Source organism: Callorhinchus milii, unplaced genomic scaffold (genome assembly GCF_018977255.1).
Source record: "Callorhinchus milii isolate IMCB2004 unplaced genomic scaffold, IMCB_Cmil_1.0 Scaffold8, whole genome shotgun sequence".
Taxonomy (NCBI): domain Eukaryota; kingdom Metazoa; phylum Chordata; class Chondrichthyes; order Chimaeriformes; family Callorhinchidae; genus Callorhinchus; species Callorhinchus milii.
The window spans coordinates 22812605-22825220 of record NW_024704749.1 but is presented as its reverse complement, the minus strand read 5'-3'; the positions used below and the strand labels follow the sequence as shown (position 1 = coordinate 22825220).

General features: G+C 39.9%; 1 protein-coding gene across 4 annotated transcripts in view; it reads left to right on the top strand.

Moving 5' to 3' along the window:
* Window positions 1–12616, top strand: part of LOC103189192 (pre-B-cell leukemia transcription factor 3) — a 112208-nt gene that overhangs the window by 87288 nt on the left and 12304 nt on the right. For 2 of the 4 annotated variants that reach the window (XM_007909514.2, XM_042337474.1), the window contains 2 exons: window positions 1477–1667; window positions 4871–5006. In XM_007909514.2, coding sequence (XP_007907705.1) covers window positions 1477–1667; window positions 4871–5006 — 327 coding nt within the window. Of the gene's footprint in view, window positions 1–1470; window positions 1668–4870; window positions 5007–12616 lie in introns of all 4 variants that reach the window. The other 2 variants (XM_007909513.2, XM_042337473.1) reach the window with 1 other exon arrangement.

The window sequence follows — 12616 nt, the reverse complement described above, 5'->3', positions numbered from 1 at the left end:
CATTTCTGATCTTCTGGGCCAGTGCAAACTACTTTCTCACAATTCTTTGTATGCAAACAGCAAACTGAGCTTGTTCTGCTGTGACCAGAGCAATGTTACTACAGAACCATTAATATCAGAATCAACTTCATACATTAGCTTGTGTGTAAATTTGTTTTTAGAAAGGTAGGGTTTTACATCAATAATAATAATATAATAATAATGCTTGCTTTTGATATAGCACTTTATCGTGTTTTTGAGACGTTTCAAAGCTTTCACAGAATATTCTATATATTTTGTGGGTGAAACATGGCAGCCAATTGCACTCAGCAATATTCCACAAACAGTTGTAGATTGAGTGACCCAATTTTTTTTTAAGGGGTTATTACCCCGGAGAGCGATCCACCAATCGACTGTTAAAGTGACATGATTGTATGTGTTCACTGAGCCCTATTCTCACTAGCACACCTCAGGGAGGAACAGGATTCTTTCAGCACCTTTTTGCCCTTGGAGGTTGTTGTAGGGAATGTTCCATCTTGGTAGCATGACCCAGTTGATGTTAAAAATTTAGTGCCCCAACAAATACCTTGGTTGCCCTGAGCTGATATGAATTTAATTTTTGGGCTACAATACACTTTATATATACTTCTCTTTTGCGTATATTCCATATAAAAGTTGCACTGAATTGGCTGTATCTATAACAGGCATGCAGTTTACCAGCTTTCAGGTTGCTCAAGCTTCTACAGTACTAGCTTTCAGTACTCAATGGTATTGCACCGCCAGAAGGAATGTAGAAAAATTGTGTTGGTTATTCCTGTCCTCATCTTTGCATTTTCATTCTCGGGTGCCGGTTTATATGAAGTGAAATTATCTTCATTTTGATGCTGCCCAGAGCACTCTAGGGGGAAGCTCTGCCTCTTACAGCACACTGATAGATTATAAGGCTCCAGTTCCCTTTCAAACAATTCTGTTCAAATATAGCTGGTAGTTTATGTGAATATGTGTAGAATTAGTGGATTCAATGTATGGCAAACAACACCCCCCCCCCACCATTGTAAATTGTGTACAAAGCAGAGTCCATACATTCTTTCAAAAGGGAAGATAGTTGCTTGAAAAGAGGGCTTTGCTCACTGTGTGAGTAGATTTCGAATAACGATATTACCAGCACACCACAATCCCATTCCAGAAACCACAGCCTCTATTTTATTCTCTTTGTTAGTCAGAAGCAGCACGGAGTAACACTTAAAATAATAATAATCCTTGCATTTGATATAATAATCCTTGCATTTGAAATAGCGCTTTTCACGTCGGGAGGACGTCCCAAAGCGCTTCACAGAACACACTGTAAAGTGAATTGACTGCATATTTTGTGGGCGAAACGCAGCAGCCAATTGCACACAGCAGTTATAGCTATTATCTAGTCCTTTATAGCAGAGGAGTTGCAATGAAATGACTTGAGTGTGTATTTAACCCGTTTATTCACTCTTATTGTTGCAGGCATGTAATGAGTTCACCACACACGTGATGAACCTCCTACGGGAGCAGAGCCGGACACGCCCAATTTCACCAAAAGAGATTGAGAGGATGGTCAGCATTATCCATCGAAAATTCAGTTCCATCCAAATGCAGCTGAAGCAGAGCACGTGCGAAGCAGTCATGATCCTGCGATCACGATTTCTGGACGCCAGGTACCAGTCATTCTTGTTAAAACGAGTTTGTGTTTGAACCTTTAACTTTGCAATCACTCTTTCACTCGCTATTTTTAACTTTTGCACTTGTGCCTACTCAGAGGAGGTAGCACTTATCTACCGATCTAAGGAGAATGGCACAGTTACAGAACATTTCTCAATGGCACAATTTTCAGAAGCAGAGCCCTTGTCTTCTGAGACAAAAGAAAGTGAAATGATTTGCAATTTATCTGAATAGCAGTCGCTATACTACACTTCAAGTAACTTGCGTGATGTGCACTGAGACGTTTTGACAGGTTACCCAACAACAACAACAATTTACACTTAATATAGCGCAAGGTAGCGTCTCAGAGCACAGATATCTGATCAGATATTTTCAATCTCTACAGCCCAGGAATCTCGGGATCCCTTGTGTGTGTTTATTTTGAGATAGAATTTTAATTTTAAGGAACTGTGATGATATTAATGGCTGCTAAAGCATTTCAGTTGTAGGTAATATATTGAACAGTTAACGTTCATTTAATAGTGACGATTGGTGAAAGAGAATGAAAGTTTCCCTATTATGCCTGTGGATGAGAAATAGTTTTATATTTGACAAATAACAAGAGCTCTCTAGTGTGTCCAAGGGTTTGGTGATGGATGTCCTCTCATCAGAGACCGGGGATTTCTGACAATGGGAAATGGCCTGTGTGTCCCGTGTGATGTGAAACCTCGATCACCTAATGAGGCATTGTCACACTCTCACATTGTTGTAGTTTGCAGGAGACCGCAGTTCCTGAAACTGCCTTCTCGAAAGACTCTTCTTCCAAGCAGCCATATTTACCACCGGGAGAAATTGCACAACGTTAGATGTGAAATTTCCTGCTGTATAAGCCACTGAGATCAAAATTTTTCTGCACAGATTTCGTGAGTGCCAGTCTGATGTTATTGTATGATTCCACACCTCTGTTTACAAACCTGGTAATGCGGTGTGCAGGCCAACATTACCCCATTAAAAATGATTGGATTTTTCACCAACCATGATAAATGAACTCCACTCATAAGCCTGTAGGTTCCTATTGAAAATGGGCTTTGTGGGAAGCTTCAGTGCATCAGTAAAGATTTGTGTCTTGCAGAATAAAGATGCTGTCTCAGTAAAAAGACTTTTTGGATTCTCTCCAAACTTGGTACAAGGCGTTTTCTCATTGTGCTCATTTGGGGTTAATTCCACAGACGTCTGTAAATTTAGAGAGCTTGGCGGGTGAGAACATCATATTCTCCTCAGGTCCATAAATTTACAGTCCTTGGCAACATGACTTTGGAATGGGTGTTCTGCTGTTTCATCTGGATGTTAAAAGATTTTAATAACCACTATTTTGAAGAAGAGCAGATAGATCTTCCTGTGTATTGGCCAATATTCCCTCCTCATTCAAATTAACCATAAAAATCTGATTAAATTTTGTAATTCTTCTCATTGCTCTTCAGGGGATGTAGCTGGCTAAGATTGGCTGAACAATGACCATGCTTTGAAGTAACTAGCTCTCATAATCATTGCTGGAAATAATTTAAATATTACAAATAGTAATAATTTAGTCACTCAATCCACGACTGTTTGTGGGAAGTTAATGTGCGCAATTGGCTGCTGCGTTTCGCCCACAAAATACAATCACTATTTTTTTACAGTATATTCTGTGAAACGCTTTGAAACATCTCATCGACATGTTAAGTCACTAGCTATATCAAGTGCAAGGATTATTATTATTATATCTTCCCCATGAGAAAAATAAATTTATTTTTAGAATAACTATCCAGATTTCTCTTGAATTTCTCATCAATCTGCCTCCACGAATAGAGTTTTGACTATTAAATAGTTGCTACTCTTTAGTAACTTGAAAATGTCAATATAAGTCTTCTTTTCTTCAGTGAGAAGGAACTCCAGAATAGTATTATAAATTATAACTTTTTAAAATAATGTGATGTAAAATAGGAAAAACTAAATCCGCTACTTATAGAGCATTGAGTTACCTGGATTGGGACACAGTGCAGGCTGTTTTCTGTGTGTTGCCTGTGTACTGTGTCCCCCATTCACATTCCTGGTCAGTCACCTGTAGCATAATTTATAATTGCATTTCAATGTTTAATGCTTCAAAGTGAACCACTTCATAAACAGTTTCAGATCTGAGATTATGCTACATTTTTAAAATTTCCGTCACATTGTGAGTTACTTGACAGGATTTCCAAAAGCTGTTCCATATTAGAATTTATTTTTTGGAGAAAGGTTTTATTTAGAGACCAGTAAATCACCTGAAGTTGAGATTGTGCAGATGGGGAGATCATGGCCCTGTTTGTTGTTGGTGGACAGCAGCTGGCAACAAGAGAAACCCAATGATCTCATAACAATTCAGGCTTTTGAAGGCAACTGCCCCCTCTTCACTGCTTGGAATGGTGGATTGCAAAAGCAGAGAAACTGGTAGCTGCCTTTGATAGCCTGTGTCTCTGTATCACACTGATGTAGAGCAGGAGCTCTTCTGATTTCTTCCTCCGCCTCTCAGCGTGGCTCACCTCACACCTGTAGACAGTTAGCTGAAGTAATCTCACCAGTTTCCGGGTCTTCAGCAGGTGTGGAAAATTCTAATAATTAAAATCAGTTAGAAGGTGCCTTCAGAGAATATGGGCAACTTCAGACAAGTTAAATTGAGCAGATGTGCATTTTTAAAATGATTTATTCAACAGAGAGAGAGAACGTAAACAAGGCAATAAGAGAGGATGTACAATAGAGAGATAAATGTTACTCCAGGGAGATCGGTGTTATGCTGGAGTGAGCATTCATTGTAGAAAAACCAAAGGGACAGTACAATGTGGAGATGATGCAGTGTTCTGAATGGTGGCATAAACAAAGGTACCCTCCATCCGACCTCCCCCCGAGGCACAGGAGGAACGAATCCTGAAGTTCACCAGAACAAACGTCTCGGCAGGCAACCGGCCTCTGTAGTCACAGGGAGTGAAGTGTCCCAGAGAGAAGCTGCTGACAGGATTGTAGTCTTCACCCCATGCAGCTTCTGACCTCAAAGCCTCATTGATTATGATACGCACCGTATATATGTGCTACACAGAGGCTCCTATAGGGCACTGTAATCAACAAAGCTCACTCCTGCAGTCTAGTCTGCATTTATCAGATGTGTTCTCACGAGATGTTAAAACTAGGATCTCTGTTGTGTTTTCAGACGGAAACGACGCAACTTTAGCAAACAAGCGACGGAAATTTTGAACGAGTATTTCTACTCTCACCTCAGCAATCCATATCCCAGCGAAGAAGCCAAAGAGGAGCTGGCAAAGAAGTGCAGTATCACAGTATCACAGGTCAGTCAGTAAGGTGTCTTGTTTCTAAACGTGCAATTCTGGCATTCTGATTGATGTCTGGAGATTTTTTTGTCTGGGAATATATATATCTATAATAATAAATAATAATAATCCTTGCATTTGATATAGTGCCTTATCAAGTCTTCTAGACGTTTCAAAGCACTTCACATAATCTACTGACTGTATATTTTGTGGGCAAAACGCAGCAGCAGTGTCCCACAAACAGTCATGGATTGAAGTGACCAATTTATTACTGATTTTTTTTTCTTGAGGGATTATCAAGGTTTCGTCCTGCCGGAAATCGAACCCAGGTCTTTCGCTTGCGAGACAAGTGCTCTAACCACTGAGCTACAGGACTCCTGTACATTTTTATATATGTATAAAAACAAATCTTGTTCTTTAAACAACACTGTGTTACTTATTAGGTCATAATTATTCAGCTATTGGGATCAAAACCGTTTTGATTTCGCCTCTAAGGTCCTCTGTTCATGTGTGGTATGTGTGGCAGCCTCCTGTATGAGATAGACCAGTTAAGGCCCAAATACAGCTTGTTGCAGCAGTGAGTCAATGCGTTCCTTGTAATATTTAGAATTGTTGTAAGTGCATTGTTGGGCACTGCGAGAAATAATTCACCCACGTAGTTCACTTCCTTACAGCAGAATGCAATTGTGCTGTTTAATGAACAATTAGGTCTAGTATGCACCATGTGTAAACCATGTGTAAACACAGCTGTATTATACGCCATGTGTTGGTGCATATGTACAGAGGGAATTACAGGTGCCCATAATTACGTAATTAACAATAACTGAAACGTATTAATTGACTAACAGCTAATTATTGATTTGTTTATGACATAATTAAGGGCACCTGGAAATCCCTCTGCATGGCACCTCACACAGCTATGTCTACATGTGGCCTTAATACAGCTGGGTTTACATCTGGTTTACACATAACCTACTGTACAGAATAGTGCTGTACTTATTGCCAGTGCTGTAGAAATTTAGTCAACACATGCTTTATTTCCATATTGTGACTAACGGTTAATTTTAGCAGACAATCTGTTTCTTTCAAAATGGTGGTCATCCCCCTCCAAGTGGTGAGGTGTGAGGAGACCTGAGTAAGGCACAGGATCCTAGGTCTGTTCCTGCCAAAATGCTTACCATGAAAATAATATTTATGAAACCTACTAAAACAGTTTTTAATATAATCCGTTAAATGTGTGAATCAGTATGAATCGACTATTTCATGGGCAGCTCGGAAGTGTGATTTGTATTTTCACTTTTGAGACTGGCCATAACTCACCTGCGACTTTGCCGCTCCCGTCAGCCTCGCTGTGGAAGTATAAATCATATTTTACGGCTGCCCATGGCGTCACCTCTATTTATACCTATCAAGGTGCTCGCTGGGTGTCAGGGGCGTTGGGTATGCTCCTAACCTCACAATGATGGACTGCGTTGGTTAAGGTGGCACAAACACTGATCCCGGGCGACGCTGATGATTCCTGCCTATCAGTATCGCAGCTCATAATATATTTAAAGCAATGTGGCTGAGGGTTAAATGGATTAACAATTCATGGATTCTGTTCTATTTTTGACGTAATGATCAACTTAACCTCCAGAGGAACTTTCAGCCACATAATTACAACCTGGCTTGAGGTCTGCTAATTAATTTAGATTATTCCTATTGTTTCACCCGAGGTTTGTGAGAGGTCACCTGCAAAAGGCTCACTTTCAACGTGAAGAGCCCATTGCTATTACATTCTATTCATTAATCACGTGTATTTGCTTAATGGAATTGTATGTTGAAGTGGCAGCGTGTGTGGGCGCTTGATATACTTCTGTTTGCAAAGATTTTTTTTCAAATTTGATTTTTTCTATCAAAATGCAGCACAAGCCTGCTAATGGCAGCCAATGTTTCCTGAAAGCAAACGATCCCATTAAGCAAATGCTGCTGACGTCAGGAGAATGATTTGGTGTCAAAGGAAATGTTCCCTGGAAATGAATATTCCTATTAAGAAGGTGCCCATTAACTGGTGTGTCTTGTGTTGCTATAACTTACCAATTATTCACGTAGGTGGAATTGACTGTGCTGTAAACTGGAGATGGTTTTAGAAGTATTTCAGCAAGAAATCAAATTCAATCAATAACCACAAACAATAACATTTTGTTGTTCACCTCCCTTCAAGAATTAATGGTGGTGGAAGCACAGACTTGGTGGAACAGTAACTGGTGTAAAAGTAGTTTAATGATACCATCCAAATTCAGACATTAGTGTTTATAATCCGACGATCACGAAAAGTGAAAACAATTATTACTTCTTATAATGAGAAATTCTAATCCGAACAAAGAATGAAAGGATTACTAGCTTAGCGATTGCCGCATCCAACCTCTTCATGTGCCTTTGGAGTATTTCTTCCTGAGAATATTTTAGGAAAGGGAACAAGGATTGCAAAACACACCGAATCATGGGAAACTTAGTTTAAACAGTGGGGTGGAAAAGTGAGTTATATGTTGTGAATGATTTCAGACTTAAAGCTAAAAGTTCTATTCTCAGCTGCATGTTGCTGATCTTTGCAAAGTTGCTGTACACCTAAAATGAATGAGCCAAAACTTATCTCCAAGCAGGTGGTCAACTTTACACACAGATACATCACTTCCACAGATCACCCATGGTACACTCACTGCTCACACCAACACATTCTCTCTCACACACAGGCATTCCTCTCTCACTCACATAAGTATATACACCCATAGTATATACACGCAAAACACATATGTAATATATATATATATAATAGCAGGGTGCATGTGCAGCAAATTTTACAGTAAATTCTGTGAAGCAGTTTTAAGACGTCCTCCTGACATGAAATGCAAGGAATATTATTGATAATACCTAAGTCCGCAGTACAACCTTTATAACTGAATTGGTATTCTAATGAAGTGCTGTAATAATGGGGTTGTGCTGTTTATACACACAAACCTACATACATTTGTGCACCTCCCCTGCTATGGATAAGCACCAAAGAGTTTCTCAGCTTTCGAAACCCATCTTGTAAAATAAACATGACATTCCAACAAAATAACAAACAGTTCAGGTTAATGAAAACCCTGAGTGCAGACAGATCATTAGAGAAGAACAATAAACATTAAGAATGAAAACTCGCAAGCCCCTCTCTATAACACATATTGTTTATGGCTCCCTCACTAATAGGGAAAACCATAAAAGCCCTTCTCCAGAATGCGCCTTATGGATGGCTCCCAAAGACAGGGTTATAGCATTATATACTGCAATCACACAGAGAAGCTGCAGTACAACAGAGCAACTCGGTTACAATTATATTGTAGTGGCAGGAGGGCAGCACAGAGAATTAGGTCAGAGCTTACCCAGGTATTGCACAATATCTGGTCAGGGCTGTGTAACTGGCCAGTGCCATGGAAACAATTGTTTTTCTCCTATCTTGATGCATTTTATTTGTGATGGGACTGATTGGACAGACAGGCATTGTGTGATTCAAAAATTGTTAACTGAAATGTGGCAAAGCTTGGCTTCTTAATGGGGGAGAAACGGAAATCACGTTATGACTAATAAATGAAACGTGCAAAGATATGCATCACTCCGGAAACATTCACATGGAGTAGAGTCCTGTAGCGTAGTGGTTAGAGCACTCGCCTTGCAAGCGAGAGGACCCGGGTTCGATTCCCAGGCGGGGCGAAACGTTAGGCAAGTTTCCTTACTGTTTACCTAGCATAGAGTAGGAACCCGGTTGTTTATCGATTGGCAGATCGCTTTTCCAGGTTTAATAATCCCTTCAAAAAATAATAATAATAACAATTTGGTCACTCTGTCTATGACTGTTTGTGGGACACTGCTGAGTGCAATTGGCTGCCGAGTTTCGCCCACAAAATATACAGTCAATGCACTTTACCGTATATTCTGTGAAGCTCTTTGAGAGTTCCAACGACGTAATAAGCCGCTAATATCTATTGCGAGGATTATTATTGTGATTATTCAGATACTGAAAATGCCAACCAACCATTAAGCTGTTTAAAATTTAAAAAAAACAACCCTGACAAGCAAGCATATATGCGTATCAATAAGCATGCAATATCATCTCAGCAACCAAGTCCAAACAGTCTTTCTGAGAGCAGAATCGCAGGAGGCTCCCCAGGTGCCTTTTGTTGTCAATAAGCCTTTGTTAAATTATCTCTGCAAAAAGCTAGGCTGAATGGCCTGGGTTCAAGAGAGAAATTAAGAGTTGCAGCAAGCTATTGTGTTTGCTTTGTTTTGGCTGGAGATAAACTGTCTCATCTGTTCCATAGACTGTCTGCCTGTGAGGGAGATGCTTGATACAGGAGCTGATGAGTGTCCTGCAGGATGTCAAGAATAAGGAATATTCATACTGCAGAGGGCAATGAGGCTGCTAAAAGCACCACGAGGAAATAACACAAACTGTGCCGCAGTTCAAGTTTACAGAGGAATCTGTTTAGCCTTTTCTTTTCCTTGTTTTTGACATGTAGATGGTTCTTTCTCATCTGGCTGGATAGTTTCTACTTGGGTGTGTGAATGGGGTATCTGCTTTCCCACTGTAGTTTCCCATCTCATTTTGTTTCAAACACTGAATTGTTAGCATCTTTAGGCCTGCCCTCACACTGTTCCTGAACACCAACAACGTGTGGTGTGTGTACCATTCCTATTGCTTATAGTGCTTGTTACTGATGGAGATTGGAATAAAACCCTCAGATAACTTTAAACAACACATTATAAAATATATTTTGACTAAAGGACAAGACATAATTTGAAGCAGAGATACCAGTACACAAGAGTCACTGGAGAGCTATCGGGGTAGAACGCTGGCTGATTTTTTTCTCTTGAACCCAGGGCCCATAGTCCAGTTGAAGCACTCCACTGCCATCACCAGCTGACACCGCATTGCCGGCACCTATCTGGTCTGTATAGCCTGAAGAGTTGGTTGTGTTAGCTGAGCCATCAAGGGGCCTAAACATAAATGTTCAGAACATACAGTAATTTGCACTTACAGAAGAGACTGGCTGGGCATCAGGTCAACGTGCCTGAACATGTTCAGTTTTTTAAAACATTCTTTGATTAGCTTCTCCTCCTCTTCCCCCATCTCTGATTTCTCTCCCCCATCACTGGGGATGTATTATGCTAGTCAGTGTAAAGGTCCCTGCTGGTCAGGGGGAGGGGCATTGAATTTTCACGCCAGTCACCTACAAATGGAGCCATTTTACTTGTAGGCGATGAAAGCCCTGACAGTGCAAAGCAACTGTTTAAACTGTTTGGTATCAGTGGGGCAACAAATGTGAGAATTCTCTAGCGAAAGTGTAGATGTCTCACCAGCATTGCAGCATGCTGTGCACATGCGCATTTTACCTCCAGAGGAGTGAAAACAGGGGACAAATTACCTGCAAGACTATTTGGTTTTCAAAGAAATGCTGTCGGATGTCCTGCAGCTTATCCAGCGGACGAGCACACAGCGGGCTCAAATGTTGAATGTTTCGCTCAGAGGCTTCAAAACCAGCAGGCCAGCTTCTGTTAGTGGCCAACTTGGTTGTCACAGTCACTTGTTTCACGTACTGGGGTTGATCCAAAACATTCATTGTAGATTTTTATTGCTTGAAGATGGAGTCATTTGTTCCTGACAACATGATGTGGTATTTAAAGAGAGGCCCTTTTGTTCCACACAGATTAGATTTTTAAAAGCTTTGGCGGGAAAACTGTTCTACTTTGCTGTCATGTGCAGAAGAATATGTTGGTGAGGTTAGAACAGTAAAGCCAAGACTGTGCCTTCTTTTATTAAAAGGCATCAAAGGTAATTGTAAAAATAACACTTTTTTTTAACACGAGAAATGCTTTTTGACTTAATGAAACCAGCTATGAATAACTGGAATTAGAGTGAAGTTTGGAGTGAACTCAGGTGTGTTTTCAAAATGAGGACTATTGTGAAATGTTACGACTGGGGAAATCTTAACACTGTGAATTCCTCCACAACCATTTCTTCTTGCCAGGTGAACAAGCTTATCTTGTGATTAGAAAGAGTGTGGGTTACTGAATGCTTAAGCATCTTTAAAATCATTCCTTTACTTTTAAAGTCTGACTTAACCCAGGCTGAAATCTCCTGACGACTTGTCAAAAGGGTACATTTTAGCCAACTCCTCCCCGCTGCTGTAACCTACTGGACTATAATTGTAATAAAGATGGCTGCACCTATTAAAAAGCTTCTTTGTTCATAACAAATAATTGAAATCATGATATTCAATTCTAATTTTATGATCGGAATACTGTATGCGTTGCTTAACTAATAATTTATAATCATTACAACAGTCAATTTAAATTTTAAAAAGGCAAGCATTTAAAAAAAGTCAGAGCATTCGCATAATATATTTTTTAGAAAAAGCATTTGACGACGACAGAGTCAAATGATAGTGAGTAACCTGAATGGCTGTGGCAATAAGAGGCTGTTGTACAAATGGTGTAACCATTCCTAATGCAGTAACACACCTAATGCTTCAATCCTAAATCTGACAAAATCACCAAAGTAGAGTAAATAACAATGGCATGCCATTGTGGTCATGGCTAAGCCCTTAATGTTACTGCATATCCATCTTCCTATCAAATGCAGCCCAATGGAATTTTGGGTACTATCTGCTTTTACGGTTTAAAAATGTAGTACCATTGACGCCACAGCCTGATGAATGTTTTGAACTCGAAACGGGCAGACATCAGTATAATATTACAATTACCTTGGGAGCTGCAGTAAAAACATGAGCCGTTACAGGCAAGCTGATAGGGCTTCCTCCATGCTGACAGTTTATTGATCGCATGATTTCTAGTTATCATATTCTTCCAGACAAATCCAGCCTAGATAAAAGGCCTTTTTTTTTCCCTCCCCCTCTCTCGCTCTTTCTGTGATTTGAGATGCATCTGGAAAAGAGCCTTTACATTTCTGTGTGGATCCTGGTGATTTTTGTAGACATGGAGCTGAAGATATAGGCTGATTGCTGAGACTATAGGATGATTGCTGCTTCTTTCTTTGCTTCCAATAAAGCCTTGCTTGTTAGTTAACCTCAAGGTAAACTCATCAAACAACTGATGTCAAGGAAACACTGCCCACAGTGGCTTCTATGAGTGGTCATTAATTTTAATTGTCGTGATATTAAAGATTAAGAAGCACAGAGACTGGCAAACTGCAAAAGGATCGTTGTCGATCAAAGTCTCTCTCTATATTTTAGAGAAATAAAATTTTACTGCTTAGACTGGAATTTATTGTGCATTGTTAATGGTGTCTGCTATTTTTAAATCCTCGTGCATCTGTGAAGGGCTACCCTGCATGGATACGTTAGTTTTTAACAGTCAATAACTATTAATATGATTACCACGGTAATTGTGAAGGATTTGTGACTGTATGATTGTGTTCTGATAGACTGTCGCAAGCTTCCTGCTAATCTGCTGCTAGAAAATACCTGGTAATTTGTGATGTTGGCTGAAACTGTGTCTGATATCATGTTATTAATGTCACAGTGCCCTCGCTTGATGGTTTAAAAACACAAAAGATCTACAGTTAATGATTCAAACGTTTTTCCACCCCAAGG